Source organism: Strix uralensis, chromosome 1, assembly GCF_047716275.1.
Source record: "Strix uralensis isolate ZFMK-TIS-50842 chromosome 1, bStrUra1, whole genome shotgun sequence".
NCBI lineage: Eukaryota > Metazoa > Chordata > Aves > Strigiformes > Strigidae > Strix > Strix uralensis.
The window spans coordinates 148,724,152-148,749,572 of NC_133972.1; the positions used below are offsets into that span (position 1 = coordinate 148,724,152).

General features: G+C 40.2%; 2 protein-coding genes across 5 annotated transcripts in view; both read right to left on the reverse strand.

Annotated features, from left to right (window-relative positions):
• The window catches only part of RAD54B (RAD54 homolog B), a 67,687-nt gene that overhangs the window by 39,655 nt on the left and 2,611 nt on the right, over positions 1 to 25,421 (reverse strand). For 3 of the 4 annotated variants that reach the window (XR_012630926.1, XM_074884526.1, XM_074884537.1), the window contains exons 2-3: positions 24,297 to 24,450; positions 23,460 to 23,634 (exon numbers count right to left, since the gene is read on the reverse strand). Coding sequence is in view for 2 of the 4 variants with exons in the window: in XM_074884526.1 (XP_074740627.1) it covers positions 23,460 to 23,634; positions 24,297 to 24,434 (313 nt within the window). In the remaining 2 variants the exon portion in view is untranslated. Of the gene's footprint in view, positions 1 to 7,448; positions 7,465 to 23,459; positions 23,635 to 24,296; positions 24,451 to 25,421 lie in introns of those variants that run through there. The other variant, XM_074884550.1, reaches the window with a different exon arrangement.
• Positions 1,671 to 8,772, reverse strand: FSBP (fibrinogen silencer binding protein). Its single transcript, XM_074884562.1, has 2 exons — positions 7,449 to 8,772; positions 1,671 to 3,175 (listed from the first exon to the last, which is right to left on the reverse strand). Exons 1-2 carry the CDS (start codon positions 7,817 to 7,819, stop codon positions 2,650 to 2,652), a joined length of 897 nt encoding a protein of 298 aa, XP_074740663.1. The 5' UTR covers positions 7,820 to 8,772; the 3' UTR covers positions 1,671 to 2,649.

A 25,421-nucleotide genomic window follows, 5' to 3' on the forward strand; every position in this document is an offset into this window, starting at 1 on the left:
GTGCTGTCTGCTGGTAAGAATGAAAGGCTTTCCACTAAGAAATGAGACAAAGACAGAACAACCAAACGTGGAAGAACACTCACTATACAGAGATGGTTCTGACCAGGCCAGTGTATTTTCTTTACTCGTTTACATCCTTCCCCTTTCAATATCAAGAATACAAGGGAGACTTTGCTTTACTCAAGAGTTCTATTTTTGCATCTACTTTGCCTGTCACTTCAGAAAGGACTGCAAGCTTTCAAAGGCTGGAGTCCTCTGGTTCTAGTCCTCGAAATAAAAATATCATGCCAATAGAAACCCTGGAGGTCACCTCTTCATCTAGCTCAAGGAGAATGGAGAATTCAACAGAAAATATTCTAAAGTCTCTAGAGCATTTTGGTGGCCAACATAAGCGTAGCTATAATTCAAAACCACTGCAAGACGATGAGCCATATGGGAATTATTTTCTGAACTATTAAAAACTTGTTCATTTGCATAATACGTATAAGGACAGAAACAACAAATAGAAATTAATTCCTTACCAGTGGAAACCAGAATTCTGATTTTCAACTGAAAGAATAAGATCAGGCATTTCCAAATTATATGATGAGTGCAGAGAATTTAGTGCTGTTTCCCATTTCTGAGATGTAGAACAAATAAAATCCCTATTTATTTATTAAAGCAAATATTTTGACTCTTGTAAACTCAGGGAAGTGAGTATCTCATTGAAGTGTTTCCAGCTCCACAAAAACAGATCGATGTTCCTGAACTGAAAAATACAGCAGAAAGCCAAGGACTGTACAGAAAGAGAGGCCATTTATTCAGGCATCATCATTTTCAGCACACACAAAAATTCCCAGCAGAACGAACACTTACAGTGCTCTCTTCTCTAGAAAACGACTGGAAAAGTATTGGGGAACTTCATATTGACAACATCTGTTTTCACTGTCTGTATTTTTCCTGTTTGTAACCAAAAGACTTGCTTCCTGTGCTCTTCCCACCTGTAACCTGTTAAAGTTATCCTGGACACCGACAGTCACGATTATTTCTCTTGTATCACTATCATAGAATTTTAACTACAATTCTTTAAGCTCCACTAGCACCTCAGTTACACTTACATGCTTCCAGCCTTCAGTTTTTAATAAGCATTCACCCCTGTGGCTACAAAGGTAACCTGATTCACTCAGAAGACCGATGAGGAGGTGCGAGGCTTACCTCATTCAGAGTCTGCTGATGCAGACCAGTGCCCCATGCTCGCACGCTGAGGTTCTGTGGGAATGGAGAAAGAAGCAAATTTGGGAAAACAGTGGTGACAAGAGTGACAGTTACAAGCAGCTGCAAGAAGAAATACTCTCCTTCCTATTGCTTTTACTCTTTTTGTTGTTTGGGTCCTCTGAGATGGGAGGCACAGGAGGAATTAGATCTCCTTTGTTCTCTCTTTTTCCTTGACACTGTGCTTCATTTCCTTCTCTTGTGCTAAAGGTTAGAGGAAGGAGAAAGTATTGTTACAGGGAATAAGGAGCCAGAGGTCTAAGGCAGTTGTGAATTCATTCATAACAGGCAGGAGACTAAGAATTATGAAGAAATTAATCACCTGGGACTTATGCTTTCCAGGTATTTTTCTTCCAGTTATGAACGTTGATCCTAACTGCAGAGGAAACAGCTGCTACGAGGACAGACAGAAGAATCAATTTCTTTTTCATTTGGGGCTTTTTATTTGAAACTAATCGAAAGACCAGAACAACAGCATTTATAAAAGGTACCCAGAATGACAAGGAATCTTCTGTTGATTTCAAGTCACGTGTTACATACAGAAACTATTTCATTTCAGTAGCTTATAGTCATAGTGATATTGATCAAAGGCACCTGCAACTGTCTTGGTTGCACATGCACTGTAGTAATTATGCATGCAAATGAGGAAATTAGACTTTTTTGTGGTTGATCACCAGTATAATTACTATAACTGAATATACAATCATGGTAACTGTACACACAAATTACACATGCATGCAGTTTTAAAAACCAAGCGTTGCATTCATTGTCTCTATTTTGATAACGCCCTATGGAAACACTCCACTGGAAACAATAAAAAATATTAACTTTTAAAAAGATGTACATTTATTCAACTGTCTACTGAACATTAAAAAAATATAACAATCCAGTAATTTTGTTTTCCAAGCTGATACATCAGCAAAATCTCACCACTGTCATAAGATTTACCAACTTGAAAAGAATAAGACATTTAAACATAGCCTCTTATTCCTCCTTTTTATATGTATTTATTAACCTGTAACTTCATTAAGGTATTAACAGATAGGTTATTATTTGAAAAAATAATGCGTATGATCAAAATTTTTAAAAAAAGCTGAGCTAAATTTCCATTAGCTCATCACAACTCTAACAGAGATAAGTGGAAATATTTTAAAAGTTTGGATTTTTATCAACCTAAACACTTAAATATAGAGGATTTGATTATACTTCAGGCCAGAAGAGTTGGTGCATTCAAACCCATACAAGGTATTTTTCTAAGGTACATAAACAACCACATGGAAAATACGCTTTCATCCCCCAAGCCCAGATTTTGATCCATCCATATCAACATAAGGAACAGTTTTGCTAGGGCAAAAGCATTTAAGTATTTCAAAGAACGTGACAAAAGTAATAAAATATTTAGATATTGCTGTATTCTGGCAGATCACGGCGTAGTCGTATTGCCTTCAGCTTCTCTACTTTGATTTTTGTTCGCAACAGTTCTTCTTCCAGCTGCTGCTTTCTTTTCAAACCATCTCTTTTTTCTTGGACATAAAGACCAATTTTTCTCTGATTTTCTAATATTATTTGATGTTCTTCTTTCAGCATTTGTAACATCTGTGGGTCATAACCACACATTGGTCTAAAGCGTTCTCCAACCTCAAGCCTAAAAAACTCATCTCTTCTTGGTACAGGAGAGGGAGACATCATCACTCTCATATCAACTGAAGATACTGATGTTGAAGGAGACCTTTCCATAATATGCACCAGCTGGTGTTCTTCCTCTTGTTCTAAGTTCTCATTTTGCTGTGAGTCTATAACCAAAGAAGGAGGAGGTTTGACATCCTCTTCTGATTGCAATTCCATCATGACTGTCGCAGGATGGTGATCCAACATTGCCTGTGGTGAACTGGTACCAGCAATTGTTTCTTTATCGATACTAGCACTAGAACACACAAAATCATATTTAAATAATCGATTAAAAACTATTTTTAAAAGGTGCAGCTGTAAGTAACCAAAGCTTCATTTGAAATACTACTCTGCTATCTCTGCCTAGGACTCTACTTCATTACCCAAGCACCACAAGTACACAGCCTTCTTTCCACCACACATGCACTGCCCTGTGTATTACTCAGGTTCTATTGCTATAAAGGCAGTAGAGCCAACAGAGAACTATCCTGGTAGGCCCTTCTTCTGACACTGGAGAAGCAAGAAGGGCTATTAGTGACCAATGAGAATAAAAACAAAGCAGCAGCAGGTCATGCAAGTTGACAGAGGAAAGAGTTTATATAATATATAATGTGATTTCAGAAGGGCATTAATTTAGATTGAGTGGACTGTGGCAGAAACATTTCCATCTCCAAACTTATTCATCTCCTCCTGTTCTAATGTGTTCCCTGTTTCCAATACATGCACTCAAGTATGTGGTGGTTCGTTTTTTTTTTAATGTAAAACAGTCACTGAATAAAATTACTCAAAGAGCCTTGGGAGAAGAGACCAGAGCTCAAATGATGACCCTGCCAGTAGATTAGGGAATCAAGCTAATCCCTGCTCCTTCTCTTTGAGTCGGTGATCTCAATATTTTACTGAAGCTTCAATAGAAGGCACAGAAATGCTTCCATTAAGAATAGCCTATAGTTCTGTGCATTTCTTTTCGAAAGTACAACGCCCACTTGACTCATCTGTCTTTGTGTAAACCCCTGAGTCAGCAGCACCTCAAATCATGATTTGACATTACATTGGCTTTCATGGTAATACTGGCTCAAGCTGTTCCTGCCACCTCTCTACCATCAGTTGTGTTTGAAACCCTACACTTCTGCACATCATTCCTTTATTCAGGTAATGCTTTTTAAAGCCAGATCAGCTTCTTGATCTATTTTACTGTACAGATCTACAAAGAATACTTTCAGCATGACTGGGAAGGCAGTACAGTGTAACATGGGAACAGGAATATATCAACTTGCTACCGATACCGAAGACAGTGCATCATCATGGCCATGACTGTCTAAAACAACAGGCTATATATAACTAGTGGTTGCAGATACAAGACATTCCCCAACCCTTGTAGAACGGAGCTGCTGCTAGCAGCTAAAGGCAACGAGTGGATCCATGATTAATGTAATATTCACAGATGCTCCCCAACCCTGGAGGACCTGAGTTGCTGTCTATTAAATTGGGGGGTGGGAGGTGTTTACACTTTTTTAATTCCGTGTGAGCCTTACAAGCCACAAACTGAGAAACACTATCTGATTATTAAAACACTGTCCTGGTTAGCAAGAGATGTGGGTTCAAATTCCCAGAAGCAAAGGAGAAATTTAATTTGTACATCCTACTTCTTGTGTAAATGCATCACTAACTCTTTAATCAAAAGGTGGCATGATCATCTCTCCTGCATCTCCCATGGTCTCTAAAACTCTTGGCTTAAAAGAAATGAGCAGTCATGGTTGCAATTTCCAAAGAACCCTGATCTAGCCTGCCATCCATTAACATGAAAGTGCATTTTCTAGAATAAAAGCATGAAAACTTCTCAATACTCAATTGTAAAAATGTTCAGTAGGGTCAGAGCAATGTATTTTCCAAAAGTTAATCCTGACAACCACCCAAACTAATTTAACTAGGTATTTTTTTAAAAGGTCCATCTGAAGCAGGTATTGAAAATAGACCTTTCATTTATTCTCTGAAGAAAACGTCAGGGTAATCTTAATTCTATTGACTGTTACCTGAGCTGCCTATAGAGTACCAATTATATCACCTTACTCCCTCCTCCTCGTGCCACAAAGCTTCACCTTTTACTATATACCTCTTTCTCACATTCCTTTTACTCCTCTCACGAGCATCAGAAGTATTATCCTCCACACAGATTTTCACTTGTTTTCCCCAGTGCTGACTGTCATTCTGGGTTTCCCCCTCCTCACAACCACAGCTTCTAATACAGCTTCCCTCCTTATTTGCTGGCTCCTCGCCAGCTTCTAGCCTGAGAAAAGTGGAAACAACCAGCAGGAGAAGCAGGTCATTCTGACAAAAGGAAACAGAGAGAGAGAGAGCAGAAAGAGAAAGCAAGAGAGGTTAAGGAGAAGACAGGTAAGATTTAGTCTAATATAGACTAGAGCCTCCAAACAGTGAAAAATCCATCTCTTAAAGTGTAATCCACAGAACTAGAAAATTACCAAATCTTCAGGTAACTCTGATAAGGCTCTTTTTCTTCTCTTAGAATCAGTTTCTTAAGAGGAAAACAATTAGACAGCAAAGAGAGAAAGAAGAAACTGAGAAACAAAAGAGCTGCCTGTATGGTGGTTACTAATGTTGTTTCTGACAACTTGACTGAAAGAAAGACAAACAGTAGTTACCACAATTGGGGGATGGTGTTTATAACCCTGCAGGCACCCATGATTCACCAGGTTTTGTTTAATCACAGCAAGCTAGAAATTGCTTAAAGGTGCGTCTAAGAATTTGGATTCATTATAAGTTGTATTTCCCTCCTACAAAACCTAAGCCATATCCTGGTGAATTAAAACCCAATACAGGGTTTTGAACATTAGGGTAAAATGCAACTCAGAGTTAAAATTAGAACTATCAAATAATGATGTATTTGGGCAGGGAAAAAAGTAATCTTTTAAATTATGTTCTTTTTCCTTCAGTGCCCAGTATATTGGCTGTTCCTAGGAACAACCGTTTTGGGTAAGCAGTAATCAAGTCAACGTTCCCAGACCCATGAGGGACTGCAAAAAATGTTTAAATTATAGGAGACAAACTATGGAGATCATTAGCTCTTAATCATCCACGAAAAGCGTCAGTGCTTTTTATAAGCCGATCTACAAACCAAAGTTCTCACACTCTTTTTTTTTTCTCCTTACAAAAGTTGGTAGTCAAGACACTGCAACCTTTATTAGCGCAATTAAAAGCCTCGTTTTGTTCCAGAGAATTCTTTGGAACAGTTCCTCCAGGGGCATTCACCAGGAGCAGCAGCACAGCCCAGTTGCTTCAGACTTCTTTACGCAAAGGACCCACAACAGCATATATTTTTAGAGCATCTGGCATGTTGGGATTTAGACAATTGTTACCATTCAGTTCAACCAGTGGCACCATGTATCCAATTCAGCGTGTGTGCGCATGCCAGCTTTTCTTAAGAGTGTTACGTTGCTGCACCGACTATCAGTATATCTGATTAAAATACAGAAAGTTCGCTTCCCATTAATCTGCTTGGGAAAATAAGAGAAATCAGAGCTTTCTCAAGGTTGCTGGGGAGTTATTTGACTTTTTTTCCCCTCCTCCCTAGCTTAGTTTTTGTATCTGGAGGAACCAAAACCTGACCCAGGCATTTTTTGATCCCTCAAGGACCAATACAGAACCAGCAGAGTGTTGCAAGTCAGATATGAGGGGCATTAGCCAGCTGTGGAAGAAAGCCTGCATGCTGCCTGCCTGTATTATGTCTGGCTCAAATCTAGACAGTGTGTCTCACTTTACTGAGCAGTAAAAAAAAAAAAAACTACCAAAAAAGAAAACTTCTAGTGCTGTACCTCTCAGTGTCTGTCTGTATTTCAACTACCTAACGTAGGATACAGAACTGCTTGGAGTTTAGACTGCAATTAGCCTTGCTCCAGTTTCAGGGAACCACTGTCAATGCAAGAAAAGTATAATTTAAAAAAACATTTGCACTCACAAAGCACTGTGGTGTGGGGAGTCAGATTTTTTTTAAAAGGATTGGGGTCGGTTAAAACATTACATGCAAACATTAGAGTAAATGAAAGAAAAAAGGTGTATGAGTAAGGTTTCTTAGCTCTGTGAACTAACTTTATTAAAAATCCTATTTAACCCAGTAATAGTTCCATATGTTGCAAAATGACTGCAGCATTACCTTAAATGGAGGAGAATAGCCATCACTTTGCCAGTGTTTGAATAATCTGCCTATTAAAAGGTAGGGGAGGGGTAGAGGTTGGAGCTACTATTTCTCTTTGATACTCTCTTAACCCTCACTTTCCAGAGTATGACAAAGACTCTGAAACAGGCTTTGAAAGAGAGCTGAAAAAATGAATGCAGTGCTAAGTCACCATAAAGCTTCCCATAAAACAAAAGCAATATTACTTTGTCATTGTTCCTCATTTGGGGATTTTCTCTGATAAACATTTCCTTTAGGAGCCTGAACACAAGCAAAGCATTACAGAGTAGATAGGAGGCGCCATAATTTTCATTCAGTAACAAAATAAAAAGAATCGTCTCACCTTTGAACACCGCTCCTGTCTCTTAAACACACATTGGAAATCTGTGGAATCATCTCCACAACTTTCTTGGTTGGCTCGGAAATGCTGCTTTTACAATCTGAGTGAGTCTCCTTTTGCTGCAATAGCTCCTGTTTGGCATATTCTTTGAGCCTCTTGTACAGCGTGCGCAGGCCCTGTGCAGTACGAGGAGGGCGATCTACTCCGATGGCATTGTAGTTATCAGCTATGATATCCCAGCATTTGTTTTTTTCCACTATTACAGAATGCTTATTGGTATGTTCCTCGAGAATTTTAACATACGGCTTCACGAGTTTTAGCAAATCGAGCTTTTCAGATAAGGTAAAATTAGAAGATCTGGCCTTCCCAACCATTGTTATCTTTGAATTAAGGAAGCCGTTTCTGAAGCCACCATGCAGTCCCTAGCTCTGCTCAGCTCTTTTTCACAAACAGAAAAAGATCAGGCTTAACTAGGCTAGTCTCATTTAGGCCCACGCCTACAAGGGAGGGTTTATTAAAATTCCTTCAGCTTAAGCTGACGCAGGTTCAGGAAATCTGCTTAAGCCAAGCCTGACCTACATAAGGCTTCAGACTGAAGAAGACGAGAAGAAACAAGCAAAATACACTTTTGTATGAAGAGACCAGACATACGCAGGATTTAAAAACATAAAGGTTTAAAGATTAGCACGTTACCCAGCTAAAAATTACCTAATTTAGCTTGAGTAACAAGCTCTGACACATCTCCCTAGCTCTCTCGCACGTATCTCAAACTGAAACCGCGCTCGAGATGATTTTACATGTAACGACGTCCCCAAAAAAGCAACAATTGCTTTGTGAAAGGCACTGAGCGTTACAGGGAGCGGGAGGCGAAGGGCGAGGGCGGCGTGTGTAGAGAGCTCCCTGACAGAGCCCCCGGCCGCCGCGCGCCCGGCGCCATTTGCATAATGCTGGTCCTGCTGTCAATCAGGGGCGGCATATCCTCCAGCCGGTTAGGTTACACTCAGGCGCGGGCTTCGCAGTAAAGCTGAGCTTCTCCTGCACTTGGCAGCCGGCTTCAGCTACCTACACGGGGGCTTCTTAAAGAGCCCGCTTCTCCCGGCGGCTGAGCCTCCAACGCCGGCGGGAGCAGCGACACAGCGCCCGCCAGCGAGCCCCGGGCGCCGCCGCCCCGGCCCTCCGTCGGCTTTTATTGTCCCTTCGGCCCGCAGCTGCCACAGCGCGCCCGCCCCTTCGCGCCGGTGCCATCGCCCGGCGCTGGGCTCCGGCCTCGCCCTCCGGGCTCCGGCGGCCTCGCCCGGCGCTGGGGCTGCGCGCAGGGCAGGCTGCAGGCAGCCGCCACGCATTTCCCGAGTGCTTTGGAGCCGGAGCAGGCTGGGATTTTCGTAATAGCCACCAGGAAACAACCTACTTTTATAATAATACTTCCAGGCGTTCTTCCGCAATAGAAATGGGATTTTTATTAACGAGACGCGCGTGCTATCTGTGTGCGTTTCTAATGCTTGCGTGAAAACGTATCACCTTAAGCCAAGTCCTCGCATAAAAATGCACACAAGGCTTCAGATTTCTGTGGTCTAAACTAAATCAACAAATCGGAGAAAGAGAAAAACCTGCAGATGTAAGGAAAGGTGCCCTCAAATACAAAAACCAGAAACTAAGTTTGAAAAATGACGTACACAGCTGAAAGAGTCAAGAGGGTGGAAACAAACACCATTTGATATAGTGGCAACAGCTTCTCAAGCTTAACATGTTCAGCCTTGAAAACAAGGGAGCCTAGAAGGGGGGTGAAGGGAAGAGAAATCTAATTATAGTTTGAAGTATCTTAAGGCTATAAAGATCTAGGTAGAAACTTGTTAGCTGTAAGGGGAAAAAACCCAAGGCAGAGACAAGCCGTATTCAAAACATGAAATTCAAACTAAACAAAGGGAGACTTTTAACTGCTAAAAATCAATTAGCATTTAGAATAACAAGCATGTTTGGAACCATTTCTGAGACTTGGCTTGTCTGTACCACCTATCAAAATTGCGACCAGTCCACTTTGCTGGAATTGCTTTCAAGCCAAGATTAAATAAAGCGTTTTATAGCCTGAAACCCATTACACTAGAATTTGAGAAACAAAATACTCATGTGGTGAGAAGCACTGTATGAAAAACATCACTTCTAAACAACTCATCCTTCCCTATTTCCCCCACACTTTGCACTTTACTGTCATTAAGACTAGAAAGCTGGTGGTTATCCTTTTTTTTTTCTAATTTATGCACTTGGTTGTCCTTCAGTAACTGAAAAAAAATTGAACATGCCTCAGATAGTTTAAGCTCTGATGGTATCAGAATTGAGGAGTCACAGGTAAGCCTATGCTGTACCCTATGCTGTTTGAAGCAGTAGTGCAGTGCCCAGTCTCTTGACTTTTAGGTTGTGTCATTAAAGGCTCCTTCCCACACTCACAAAGAGCACAGACGAACAATGTCAGGCAGAGGAACCCCAGTAACCCAAATGAAAGAAAGTGAGCCATCAGTCCAGCTGCTCCCAGGGCTGTTAGAAACACGAGCAGCCCAGTGGGCCGAGTCCACTCTCTAGATCACCTTGCAGACTGAAGGAGGGGTAACTGTCCACTGGGTATGGGACTCATGGTGAGATGCCAGGAAGAGTATTTTGGGATTGCAGAAGGCATAGTACAGGATATTTAGAGGAACAACCAAAGGTAAGAAAAGGGAGGAATGAAAGTGGTTTGGGGCAGAACAAGCATAGGAAAATACAGGGGGAAAAGGGATAAAAGGAGCCAGGTGCATGTAAACAGGTGGCTGCTCAGTACGGTTGTCCAGCCATGCCCTGTGCCTGATCACTGCAGTTCCTCCTATCTTCTTGTTAAACTACATTTGTAACTATTTTCCTGGGTGAGGGGAATTTCTACTCTGCGTGCATGACTCTGGATGGAAGCGTACCTGCTGGCAGCTGGAGTGGTACCACAGGTCACAGGGGCCCGAGGGCAGAGGCCGGAGCCCATGCTATTGCCTGGGTGCCTATGGCAGTGTGTGGTCTCTGGCAAACACCAAGCTGGACTAGCCAGCGAGTAGGCTTGGGAGCCAAGAAGTGGAGCAACTGTGTGTCTGGGCCAGATACTGGAGAGACAGAAGGTCTGACATTTGTCTACTCGAGGGACCAGGACACCAGGAGACTAGCCACTGGTAAGGGCTAAATCCAGACCAGCTGCCAGAGAGACCCAGTGCAGGTTTGTGAGGCAGCTGGGAGCCCAGGACCAGCTACTGAGCAGAATGAGAGTCTAAGGCCACTTGCCAGGGGGATCCATATTGTATACATAGGTATTTTTCACAAACAGGCTTTCATCCCAGTCAGACAGTGCAGGGAGAGGATGAGGCCATTAATGCTGCTTGTGTTTGCACAAGTGCTGCATTTTCTGTATGGCTGGCCGTATACATATATATAGTGTGTACATGTGCGCACGTACCTCTTGGGAATACATCCCTGTGGACCTGGCCACAAGGAGCTGCAGCAATCTCCTTCTATACTGGGATACCAGATGCAGGAACTCCTAATATAGACCTATCTAAACTTGTGTTACTCTATCACCTTACTGCTTGATGTTGCTAGAGAGACCAAGTTTCTGTACTCATGCAATTACAGCAAAATACCGCTACAGAGATTTCTTTTGAGCAAGTGCCTGAAGGAACTAGTCTGAATTACATATTGTTCTGCAGAAGTGTAAAATAACCCTTGTAAAAATGAAGCTTGCTGCCAACCAAGATTTCCCCCCCACCCCCCCTTTTTAAAATAGCTCTGCTCATCAGCCTAAGGTCGTATCCGTACTTGGATGCCAAATCACAGAAGGTGAGAAGCCTGGATGCAAATGTTACATATAGACTTATATAGTGTATAACTAACAATAGGTGTAGTTCCAAGACAATTACAAAAAAAGAAATGTCACTGCAGTCCACCCTTCATCCTACGTGTTCCACCAACACTGGCATTGATGCAACACACTGCACAGGCAGTTCAGGGAGATGATCCAGCTGCAGACTAATCAATTTATTTAATTTTTTTGGGCAAGCATAGAGTTTAATAATTGGTTTAAGTCAACATAATTGTGAGACATTGCCAAAAGAGGAATTTCTGTCTCCCCCTAACCCTGTCATGTTCCTGTCCCTTCACCGTGCTGATATGAGCACTCGCAAATCTTCTGAGCAAGTCAGATCAGGGAACTGATTTGTCTGCAAATTAATCATTTTTTCTGAGCTGGGCAAGTTTTAACCACCAGCAGTTCCCTGATCCAGTATGCCACAGGACAAATAACTCGCAAAAAAGAAATACATTGAAAAAGCTTCTTCAGACTCTATCTGGATCGTTTTAGGAATATGGTTTGCAATGCACCCTACAAAAACTTGTATTAGCATAACTGTGGGAACAGCAAACCACAGGTAGCAGGGAGGAAATTCTGGTCACTGCTGAAGAAAATAGCCATGCATGCACCCCTCACATCACTGCCTTCTGTACCTCTTGTTTTAATCCTATGCACAAGGTACAGCTCATTTTTCCTTCATATTTTCAAGATGGAATTCACTAATCTACTCAGAATTTTGAAAATAAAGTCTTGGATTCAGCATTTTTCTTTATGTGCTTGATGCTTTCCTTTAAAAAACCCAGATGCTTCCCAATTTAAATGTTAATATTTAAAAACCCCATTTTCAAGTGGATGAAATCATCATATTTGGAAGTTCATGAAGAGGGGGAGCTGTGAGAGTAGATCAGAGTGTTTTTCTAGGGAAATGAAAATCAGCATGATTATTCAAAAAACAATCAACAGCCTCTTGGTAAGGTTGCAGAACTCCAACAGCTGGGAAGTGAGACTCAAAACTACAAGTAACAGGTAGGTTTTTGCTGTGGAAAAGTCTAGAACTAATACCAAAAGAAGGATACAAATAGTGCATCCTGGAGAGCTATCAAGACATGACTGAATCACAGCTATAATACAGTCAGGGATTAAAGTAGCCAAATGACTATGAATTGCTGAAAAAGTTCAGTGGGCCCAAATTTTACAAGTGCCAGATTTGTATCATGGCCAATAACCGCATTAAGTGGCCCATGTAAATTTTGGTATGTTACGAGACAGAACACCCTGTAAAGGAGAATATCTTAAATTGGGGGGAGCATCTTGGATGAAGAGAGAGGAAGGATCCTTTGTTACACAGAACCAAGAAAGAATCTCTCGATGACAGACTTTAAAAAAATGTTAAAAATCACTGTAAGGTACATGATTCAAAGACAAAAAACATCTGAGAGAATTAAGGATGCCCTAAGAAAGAACGTATCTTCAAAGATGTAGTTTGGATCAGACAGCAGACTTGAACATTGAAGGGAATGACACCAGCTTCAGAGATTCAGGCTGGGACCTTCTAGTGCAAAAAATATCAAATCAACAGATAAAAGACTGCTAAACTCTGAAGGTGCTCTGCCCACAAAGTGGTAGCCTCAGAATAAGTCTGAAGGACATCTGCTCCTATCTAATAATGTACAAGCAAACCAGCTTTGCAGAGACCTGGGCCTTAGCATTTGCAATCACCTAGGAGCCTGAAAATCTTAAGAACAAGAGGATGACTGCAAGATTTGAATCAAAGCTGAAGTGAAACCCTGATGCCCCCTCCGCTTATGAGAAACTGTAAGAACATTCAGCAGCTAGGATGGGGTATGTTACACATCACTGAATATACTGGGGTATACTGGCAGCGGAAACATTTGGCAAGTATTGAGGCAGTTGCTCACACTTGCAAATGAATTTGGCAGCTGCATAAGATGACTTGAGAGTGTCTATAGGTAGTAAGGGCTGCAAAAGTTCCATTAGGTCATCCTATAGCCCTCTTTACTGACACGACAGCAAGACAGTGCCAAGTCACTTGATCTGCCTGTCTTAAGAGCCTTCTGCAGCAAAGGGTGGGTCAGAAAGTTTTCAACTCCAAAGGTTTCTCATAGGGACAGTTGTTTCATGGGCAGTCTCCAAAACTGAGGGTTGCAGGCATTATTCATTAAAGAGAAGGTTGAGGATGACAAAGTTTCGTGAGCCAAAAGTTGCAAGATGACTTCACCTGGAAGTTACAGTGCTTAAATACATTCTCACCAGACTTCTTAGAAATATTTTTAGATTCAGTTGTGTTTCAAATAGCTTTCTCATTTCACTTGATTTTTTGTCTTCATCAACACTTTCACCATCAATTTTGTACTTTCTTGTTCTTCTCCTTGCTGTAGCTGAACCTCTCAGACCACTCCTTTCCTTTCTCCTGCACAGTTACTTCTAACTTCTGTCCTGCATTGAGGGCGGGGATAAACAGGGGAAGCTTTACCTCTCTTTTTCAGCATCTATTTCTGTGATCACCATCTAGCACGTATTAACTTCTAACATCTAACAGTTCTTGCAACTGCTGCAAGAACAAGGATGCATGTATCTCATGACAAGCACAGAAAACGCAGACCTTAACAATGTAATTATTACCTTTAAACTGCTCTCTTGAAACTACCCTGAATTACACATGGCCTACTCCAGAGCTCTTATAAGCTAAAATTCCAAGCATAAAAGCTAACTACACGTCCATCCCCTCTACTGATGTAAGGCATTCTCTCTACATTTATCCCACTGAAATGGGAAATATTTAAATTAGACAATTAAAATACCCCCCATGCCAAATTTTAAAGAATTTATCTTCATCTCAGTCTTACATTCCAGGGCCCACACATGCAGATCTGTAACCATCCTTCAAACTAAGTTTGGCTTAAAGCTACAGGATTCTAAATTATAATACTAAGTGACTGTGCAGCACCATGAATTAGCCCTCCACTTTATAAGTCACATCCTTAAAAAAAGAGAAGCTGAGTGCTATTTTTCACAAATTCAGAAGTGCATCCAGTTCTTAATACATGCTTGTATTTTCTCTGATCCTCTCTTCCAACAAGTTTTTTGATGACTGATCAGAAGCAGCTGAAAAATACAGAAAGATTTGAAAGTATGATTTTCTCAGGATGTTTTGCTTAAATTCTTAAATCCCCATTAGCAAGATAGCCTCTAGAAAAGGAAACTTTGTAAGAGAAGCCAAGTTTCTGCAATTCTCCCATCTTTTCATAGATTAAAATTTTGGAGATTATCCTTTAAATACTAACCTCAAAATACTTCCCCATGCGCTATTCCCTGCATTTGACATAGGGGCAGCTTTCTCCATTCTTCTAATTTTGCCTAGTGGATGTTTTGAGGACAGTGAGATAACCATCTTATCACTAACTTGTTGATTTTAGGAAAGTCATATTGTGACAAAGCTTCTGTTTCTGAGGAAAACTTAAGGCCTAAAGCCAAAAGCTGGGACTGAATTCTAGTTATGCTGGCATGGCAACAAAGGGGATCTAAACAATGAGCGTAGCCACAGAAAGATTTGGCGACTATCTTTGAAGGGATCCAGGCCAAGTCTGTAATAATACTCATGATAGCTCAGAAAAACCCTTCCAGTTCCGTTCAATAAGGCATTTCTTGTCCCTCCATCTGATAGCTACATCTTCCCTTAAATCCACCTTCCCCCCAACCTGAGGGAGGAAAGAAACCCAAACAACTCCCACACCCCAAACTAGGACTTTCCAAAGGGTGGGAGAGTGGAAGAGAAAAACATCCAAGAGATTTGGAACAGCCATGTATTTCTGTTTTGCCCATTTTCACTCCTCATACACACACAGCCTGATAATCAATTTTGATAATCAAGAAGAAAGTAAGAATGTGTACAACTTCCCTCAGAATGAGGAAACTGAAAAAATTAGTACTGCTAAACCTGAATCCTTGAAAATAGTCTCTATACAGAGTATTTCCTAAATTCCTCATTTTTAAAGTTACGGTATTAGATAATTTCATTTTCTATATATTGCAGACTATATGCCATGTGTTTGCATGCAACTTCTGGGAGCTAAATTATAAGAAATTTATTGGGATAGTAAGTTCATTTCCTAATACATCCCCCACCGCCCCTTGGAAAGGGGAGTTTGCATTATATTTGCAGTTTCAAAATTAGGTCTCTGTCTCTGCACAAGAAAGAGTATCTAAGTATTTTTTTCTTGTTTACAAATTTTAATTTTCAGTAACTTAACAAGTTAAAGAAAAATGCATAAGAGATTATCATTGCATGCAGCACAGCTCTCTTCAGTAGTGGATATATCACTACTCAAAAATAAAACACCTAGCAGTTTATATTCTTTTCATTGTAAAGAACAACAGTTCCATTCAATAGGCAAGTTACTACTGCAAAACTTTCACTTTAATCCCTCCAACTTTCTGGAAAATGTTAAATATCTTACATCTAATATAACTCTGAGTTTTTTTACTTTCTGATCATGTAATACCCTTCTGATTTCTGGTTTCCTTCCCCTCTCCTTCATTATCTCCATTAGGTCAAATACACATATTGGAGCATGCTTAACTAGGACAAATGAGAAGTGTCAATTCACTTCTCCTTTTTCAAATGTGTGAATATCCTGGTTTTATCATCTATCTTTACATAAAGCCTAGTTGTTCCATGACAGCAAAATATGATATCAAATTATAAATTACGTTGCAGTAAGTGGAAATATCACACTAGAATTATGCAAGTCTGGATTTGTTTTACTGCAGACAGCTACCCTAAGAAAGCAGCTTTGCAGTTGCTGAATGTTATATGGTATGTTGCCTTTGGTGGTGAAGCTGGTTTAAGTTCCTTCTTTCCATCTCTTGGTTGCTAATTTTACTACCACAGCGTATCTTACCACTGAGCTGGTGGGCAGCCCAAATTCAAGATGAGTAACACTGGTTAGGGTGTGAACTTCTTCCACAGGCTGATGTATCACATAAGCACACTATACTCTCCTGCTTGCTTTCAGTCTATGGCAACTGACTCCACGTTCTCTGACCTGCTACAATCCAATAATGGGTTCTCCACTGGTCGACTGTAAAACTAAAGAAGTAGGGAATTCATAGCTGCTGCATTTGGTGCTTTTGAGCACAGAATTGGAAGCCCTTGAGAACAGTGTTCTGCTCGGTATGTAGCTCTGGTCACCACCATACATAAGGTGACGAATCTATAGGAAGAGGAAAGAAAAAAACAACCCAACCACAAAACCCCCTGAAGAGTCATGAGAACAAGCAATGTCAGACTATACTGCTTTGCTATTATACCATCTCCATGTATTAATGTAAACAATGCATTACCACAGCCAGGGGGAACTCTGTGCATAATCAGCTGGGAAAATGCTAGGGAAGGTCTTATGCCACCAGCAGCATAGAAGACATCATCTCACATCCCAAGGAAGAGTACCAAGCAAAAGGTGTTGTCCTCAGGACATGGCAGAGAGTCCCAAAGCTACAGACAAGAAGAGGCAAGCCATGTAGGACTAAATAATCACAAAAGTCTCAGTGAAAAGTCTACCTGCAACACGTTGACTGCTGGGCAGTGGGGTACTGGGCCAATAGGTGACAATTTGCATGTATACCCACCACGACTGATGTGTAAATGAATAGTTCTGGAACCAGTGTCAGATCAGAGATATGGACAGTTTCTCTTCAGATACATTTACATCAATCCAGTTTTCTTAACCAATCCCCATCTCCTGAGATGAACTGATCAAACAGGTACAGATGACACCTAAACAGCAAAGAAACTATCCTGAATTGAGAAACAGCTTGTCTATAATTTTGTCTATTCACTATGATAAACTATTCTGTCTATAACATGGCAAGAAGAAGAGTAAGAAATTACAACAAAATTTACAAACTTGTAAGATCTAACTTGCAAACAATGCAGTAATAAATTATTTACACTCAGGCATCCAGTAACACCTTAGTTGTACTAAGGTACTTGGTAATTATTAAGAGCTACAGATGTTTATGCAGTGTCTTTTACCCAAAGACTTAACTGCTCTACCAACTGTTTATAAAAACATTTGAAGGGCCCACTAAACTGCAGCTATACACGCAGCTTCACTACTAAAATAGACGGAGGGTAAAAATACTCCTGACTGGAATATCTTTTCCAGTTCAATCTGTGAAATGCAGTAATAGAAATGAGCGCAATAACAGAAATTACAATTAATGCGTCTACTTTTGCAGATATCCAAGTAATTCTAGCAATAACATGCTTCATTATGAGGTATCAGGCCTGAATGGTTTTAGTTGTGTTATCTAGAAACCCAGAGTAGGCAGTTAGACTGAAACCGGACAATATGACAAATCCTGAAAATAACATTTTTTAATCCTCTGATTAAAAGTGATAGGCAATTGATTGCTACTGTTGTAACTGCATGAGGAGTGCATTTTCTCTTACCATATTCAAATTAATTGGTTAAGGGTGTTTTTATTCACATCAAGTGACAGGAGATATCGGACTAACCTGTAACAATGTTCTAGGAAGCTGAAGGAGCCAAACGTTCCTATTACGAAAATAAAACTAACTTAAATGAGCAAAGAGTCTAAACCTTATAAACCAATGTACTCAGTAAACATTAACATTCTAGAGAACGTATATTTAAAACTATAGGCAACTAATAGATACAGTTAATATCATAGGCAACATTCAGAAACATCTGTCCAGAGACATAGGGTGAACACATTAACCCTGTTACGAAATACAGTTATAATCTGTCTTCATTATTAGCTCAAAGATAGTATTTGCGTATGACTCCTGACAAAGTTCCTCTTGGAAGACGCATTAACAGGTGTTAGTGATGGATGAAAGACAGAGTACTCCTGAACCAAAAACCAAACAGGAGGTGAGGTGTAACAGAATAAAACTTTATATCCAGCTCTTCTGTTCACCTACATAAGGTTCAAACAATGAAACCTCAGTCCAACTAGAACGTTGCGTCTAAGTGTACAGGTGAAAGAGCTAGTCATTTACACACATGATATAGTAAGCCTGAAAGAAAAAAAGAGCAACATTCTCCTAGATTAAAAATACCAACAGAAAGCAAGCTGCACACTCAGATAATAAGCATAAATAACATTCATTATGTATGCTCTATATAAATAAAAATATATATATTAAAACCATTAAGTTGAAGGTGGCAATGTAAGTAAAAACCTCAGTTCTAGCCAATCTCACTTACTAGCAATGCTGAGGAGATACTAAGTGTAGTTCAGAGTTCTGCCCATCCATTGTTTCTTCAAATTCAAATTATTTGTATTTTTTTATTATTGCTTATAGGTCCTCAGAATGTAGTGAGGACAAGTAGAAACCAAGCACTTTTAAGAGCTGCAATAATATCCTTCCAAACACATTTATGATTTTGTTTTCAGTTACTGTTAAATAGTTTAGGACTGTTAAAGTAAATCTCATTTTTAAAGAGCATGCAGACCTATCTGATAGAATTCTCTGGAGGCATGTGAGAAAAAGCACTAATGACAATGTCAAATAAATTACCTCCCATCCACACATCTGTTGTCAGTGTCAACAAGTACTATATTCTGAATACAAAACAAAGGTACCAAAGAGATTGCTGTGCTCTTTACTTCTTACAAACAAGCAAACACCGATTCATAAAGTAGTAGTAAAGTTCATTTTCCTACAAAGACATACATTTATGGAGAAACATAATTTTCCAGTATTCACAACTCATAATCACCATTAGTAAACTGCCTGTTGAACAGCATGTTCAATATCTTACAGTTCAAACTGTCTCAAAATTACAACACACAGGCAACAGCTGCTACAGTCTTATTAAAACATCTTTAGAAATAGCACATCTCATAGGCCTTCAGTCCCTCACACTTCACTTTTATTAGTGAAATTTTAGGTAAAAGTTTATTTTGAAAAGAAGCCTAGAAAAGCAAGCATTTTTTTAAGCCAGATATGCTATAATTTTTAGATTGGTGCTATCTAATCAAATCCTTACTTGCCTACTCCAGGAAATGGACACCATGTGTTTGATAAGTTTTTCTGAAAGAATGCGCAGCATTTTCAGGGCTGGGTTTCAGAAAGATTAGCTCTATGAACAGTGCAGTTGTCCCATGGTCCACAGGTGTTTCACAAGAATTTCAATGGAAACGGGGGTATTTATTTACATGTTCCACTGCTGCACTGGGAACCCAAACACAGCATCTTTGAGCATGATATAAAGCTAACAATCAGTATATCATCCACATTAAATGATATGGAGACAATAAACCAAAATAATGCATAAACCAGACTTTTTCAATCTTTAAATTATTTGAATGCCCCTTTAACAGAGAACTCTTCTTTGACTGCCGAGACTGGCAGTCAGTTATAATTCCATTACAATATTAATAATAATAAAAACCCCAAACTGACTCTGGCTTTCACAACTGGTTTCCATTACTTCTGAATTTCATACCAAAAACATCTTTGACCAAACAATTTCACACTACAAAGGAGGTTACAGTTTACACAATCTACATAATTGCTACATTAGCTGTAATGAATAGCAGACAAAGTGACGTAACGGGCAGAAGCTGTCTTGGAAAATATTAAATTATTAAGAAATTATGTAAGATTTAACGGAGCCTCATGCAGGATTTGTTTTCACAGTACAGTGCTTGCATCACAGTGAACCTGATGACCACAACTAACATTGACATTAGATATCCTTCTTTTATACCACATTTCATCGTAGCTTTACAAAGACTTGCAGGGTTAGCCCCATTCGACAGACATAGAAAGGCTTTGGCACAAAATGGCTTGTCCAGTCACTCAGACAGCACAAACAACGTCAACAGAAACAGCTCACCCAGTCTCACTCCACAACTTTTTGATTGTTTTTCTAAAATCAGAGAACCCGTACCAGCTGCACCCAGAATTCATGATACTGAAAAAGCATTTGCTATCTCTTTTCCACGTCACAACATTTTTTGTTGGGAAAACTGCTGATTTCACAGATTATTTTGGAAATAAATCCACTAGTTATCTTTCAAGTGCACTGCTAGACAGAACCAGCAGACACAAATTTTTGCAGATGTACCTATAGGGAAGAAGGACCACTCAAAGAACCTGTCCCACACACACTGAAAATTTTCTGCAAGTATGAGCTTCATCAGAAGAACTGGAAGTTACAGCATGGGGTAGATAAACACAAAAGCCCTAAGACCAGAAGGACTTAAGACATAAAAGGAGGCTGCATTTTCCCACATTAGCTCTGCCAAGCAGAGTGCAATACTCTGGGTCACATGAGATGATAATGGCAGCATCCTCTCAGGGCCATCACAGGGGACAGATCAACCCTCATTTTCTGGGGGTGAAACCAAACAAGAAGAGTCAATGGGAAGGGCTCCCCAGAGCACCTTATAGAATGAAGGGAGTTGCTGCCTACTGGGGCCTGAACTCGTAAGATGCTAGAAAGTGCATCTGGAGTTTGCACGAGGCTTATAATGAGATTTTTGAAGGGAAAAAAAACAAGAACAAGCAAAAAGGGACAGATGAAGGTGGTTCAGGGAGGAACAAGCACAGGGAAATAAAAGGAAAAAAGCGGCCACCTTTAAACAAGTGACTGGTTAGTATGCTTGTCTAGCAATGCACTGCACTCTATTGCTACAGTCTGTCCCATCTTCTTACTAAACTACATTTCTAAATATTTTCCTGTGTGAAGGGACTCTCTTCTGCATGCATAAATGTATGGAAGGGTACATGCAAGCAGCTGAAGCTGGACCACACACACGTCATAGGGCCCAGGTACCTAATGCACCAGTGGAGAGGCCAGAGTACATGTATTCTGCCTGGGTAGTGTGTGTGATCACTAGCAAACCCCAAGCTGGACTAGCTGGCAAGCAGGCTAAGAGGCTTGGGAGACAACTATCGGAACAGCCGTGAGTCTGGGCCAGATATCAAAAGAGACCAGAGGGTCTGAGAGTTGGCTACGGGAGGGTCCAGGAAGTCCAAGTGAGTTACTGGAGAGACTAGGATATCGGGGGATTAGCTGCTGGTAAATCCAGCTACCAGAGACGTGTTTGTATGTACGTGTCACTTGTGCACCAGGCACCTGGGAGACCAAGAGCCCACCACTAAGTAGACCAACTGTCTAAGACCAACTACTGGAGGGACCTATTGTTTTTACCAGTGGGAGCAAGTGGACTGGGACCTGTGGACTTTGTGTTTCATATGCCCATGTGCCTGCACCTGTGGTGTCCAACAAATCGAGGAGCCAGTTACTGAACAGACTGTGTGTAAGTTACTGGAGGGATCTATATTCTCTCTGTGTGTATATCTATATATAAATATATGTATATTCATTTAGATTCCACAAATAGGCTTTCACCCTGGTCAGGCAGAGAGGGGACAGGATATGTCTGTGCAAGTGCTGTATTCTCTGTCTGTGCTGGCCTGTGTTACCAGCCATGTGTATACGTATGTATGTATGGGACACTGCGTGCCTATTGGGAACACGTGCTCAGCCTCACTATTGGCTGGACCCTAGGACACAGAGCTATGGCAGCTTTGCTTCTGTCGGGCTTCCAGACTTAGCAGCTCTTATCACAAACAAAATTAAATATAACTTTGTTAAAGCCTTCTGAATTATAATTCCAACCATTATGGAATCAAGGTGATAAGCAGCCATGAAATGCTCTTTTAAAACCCTACTCATTACACAAAGTATTACCAGTTAAATGAACCCTAAAACAAAGAGAAAGATCATTATCAATGTAATTAATTATGAGGAAACAAGAGTGAGTTAACCGTAAGACAGATGTTGAAATGCCTGAGCTGACTCCAAGAGCAGTGTTTTTCATCCAGCAATGTCAGTAACCCAGTTCAAGTGCAACGCTTTCAAGATGTGCTCGGCTCCCGAGGTTGTACACCTGCATTCGCACAATGCAGAACGTCCCTGCACTGTATCTGTGGTTGGGGCACACGGAGAGTGGGAAATGAAGACACTCAACCCCACAGAGTCATTCAAGTCCATCAAAGTGCATTTGCTACAGTTCAGACACTTTAGTATCTTTGCACTGCTGACTACCTAGCTTTTTGGAGCAATGTACTCCCCAACATAAGAGGACATGGACCTGTTGGAGCGACTCCTGAGGAGGCCACGAAGATGATCAGGGGGCTGGAGCACCTCCCCTATGAGGACAGGCAGAGAGAGTTGGGGTTGTTCAGCCTGGAGAAGAGAAGGCTCTGGGGAGACCTTCTAGTGGCCTTCCAGTACTTAAAGGAAGGATGGGGAGGGACTCTTTATTAGGGGTGTAGGGATGGAACAAGGGAGAACAGTTCTGAACTGAAAGAGGACAGATTTAGATTCGATATCAGGAAGAAATTCTTTACTGTGAGGGTGGTGAGACACTGGAACAGGTTGCCCAGAGAAGCTGTGGCTGCCCCCTCCCTGGAAGTGTTCAAGGCCAGGTTGGACGGGGCTTTGAGCAACCTGGTCTAGTGGAAGGTGTCCCTGCCCATGGGCTGGGAGGTTGGAACTAGATGATCTTTAAGGTCCCTTCCAACCCAAACTATTCTGTGGTTCTATGAATATTCATTATGGGGAGTAACAAATGAGTAAGTGCACACACATGAATGAACAGAGCCAGTTCTGCTCTGATGCCACACTAGACTTAGTAGTCCATGCATGAACCCTGAGCGCCCACTGGAGACACTGAAAAAACCAGCTCAGATCTTGCACTGAAGAGAAGAAACCCTCATGAATTCTGAAAGATGTGAATCCATGCAGAACGGTTAGCATTCTCTGCATGAGGCCAACCAGGTCTCCAAATTACACCACTTCTCCACTATTTAGGGTATTCTGACTCTCATCCTGATACTACTCTGGATTAGAGCGAGTTGACTATAGTACTCTCTGGAAGACACACACCTCAATAGCAGCACTAACAACTGACTTCTAAAACATCAACTTTTTTTCCTTTTCCATTTAAAAAAAAATCATTTAATGTTTGTTTCTTTCACTCTCTACACAGCAGAACACCAAATAATGGCACTGTTGCTGACCCTTATACTAGTATTTCATAAAAGTTTATTAAGTAGCGTATCATTCAGTAAAAAAGAAAGAGCATCTTACCAGCTTTGGGCATATTTAGTGTTTTCATTTCCACCTTGCTACTCTTACTAGCGCTGGAGCGTGCTTTTGAAGGCTTTACTTTTCCAGATGACTCCACAGACTGTGTAAAATTTGCATTTTGATTCTGGCTATATATTTTAGAAAGCAATGAAGCACTTCCCCCTTTCTCATCCATCTGCAAAAGAAGAACAAGTTCACAATAGCATGCTGTTCATGCAGTTGAAGAGAAATGGAGAAAACAGCCACAAGAAGTAATCTTAATAGATATTAATCCTCATTATCAAACTATCTACATAAATATATACATCCCTACAAAAATACATGCATCCCAGTGTTCACAACAGAAAGCACATGCACACAATCCCAAACACCACTTGTGCAAGTAGTTTATGAATTGAATTTAGTAGAAGTCTTCTGTAGATAAAATGAATAAAAGTTGTGATGCTTTTTTTTGGTTGATATTAAAGGTTTCAAAGAAAGCTCCTTGCAGCAAGACTGCAACTTGATATACTGACATTTCATTACTAAGTATCTTGGGTTTTTTAACTGCTTTTGACAAAGCATTTCAAACACTTGAATCCAGTAAAGCCCATGCCAAGATGCAATCCATACCTCAGCTACACTAAGAATTGTATTTGGGCTCAATAGCGATTATTTATTTGAAAAACATTTTTCTGCATCCACTTCAGAGTGAGAGAAACCTACATGAGAAGCAAGATCAAATGTAGTAAGAGCAAAAGTATCAAAATCTATTATTTAAGCAGAGATTGTTTGTGGTAAGCTCAGATGCTATCTTTTAGTAACAATATGAACAAATACACTTTTTAGTGCACTTACCTCCTTTAAGTTCATTTCTTGGTCCATCTCCTTGGTTTCATTCTTCAGACAAACTGTGTTACTTTTTCCTGGTGGTATAAACCTTGGCTTTTTGGCTACATTTCCTAACACTTGACTTGGAGCTGCTGATCGCCTCATATTTAGTTGTACTGCTCTGAAGGGTGGAGAGGAAGGAAGGAAGCAGATAAAGACAGCTGCAGTCAGAATAGGCTTTAAATACAAAAATATATCCATAGATAACAATATAAGCACTATTTAAAAATAAAATAGCAGAAAAGATTTTCAAATAGCAATGTTAATTCACAAGCATAATACAACTTAAGAAAAAGTAGCATTGTTGCAATGAATTAAGTACTAAGAAGGATCAACTACAGCAAATTCTACAGAACACATCCTTTTTTATTTGAAAAGGCAATAATGCAGTTCACAATAGCAAGAGACGCTCTGAAGATGCACAATGTGGGGCTGCTTAACAAAGTTACACCCGTTTATAAAAGAAAAAAGACAATTTGAAACAGAACTATTCTAAATGCTTAAAACATAATTTTGAAAAGCCCGTTATTAGTGGACAACAAACAACAAATGTTGAAGGTATGTTTCATATTCAGGAGTAGTATTTTGCATTAAACAATCAATTATATTGGTCATTCAGATTCACTATAATAAAATTAGAATTCAGCAGAAAATTATGTCAAAATTACAGTGGAGATTATCACTCCATGTTACGTCCACTTGAACAGTGGAAGAAACATATTATAGGTTTTCTCTCAAAATAGAAGACCATTATTCCCCTAAACAACCTCAGAACAAAACCAAACATATACCAATGTTAATATCACAAAGCATCCTTGCAACCACGAGAATAACAAGTCATAATCTTAGTATTTCAAAGTAGAAGAAACAAAACAAGAGAAAATTCCAACAGAATAACCCAGCAGCTGGAAAGATGAAGACAAGCACAGTACAGCAATTTATGGAACATATTTTGGTTTAATTCTCCATTCGTACACGGGTTCTTCATTTTAATTGATCCCCCCTAACAATTGGGTTAAAATAAACCATAATGCGGATTGCAAACACAAACTTCTCTACCTCTCTACCATCTTGACAGCATGTTTACATCCT

Excerpts from the sequence above, each read along its gene's own strand:
- FSBP (XM_074884562.1), bottom strand. The coding sequence starts at position 7,819 with ATGGTTGGGAAGGCCAGATCTTCTAATTTTACCTTATCTGAAAAGCTC. Across the intron at positions 3,176-7,448 it reads GACAGGAGCGGTGTTCAAAG|TGCTAGTATCGATAAAGAAA; the intron begins GTGAGACGATTC and ends TGTGTGTTCTAG.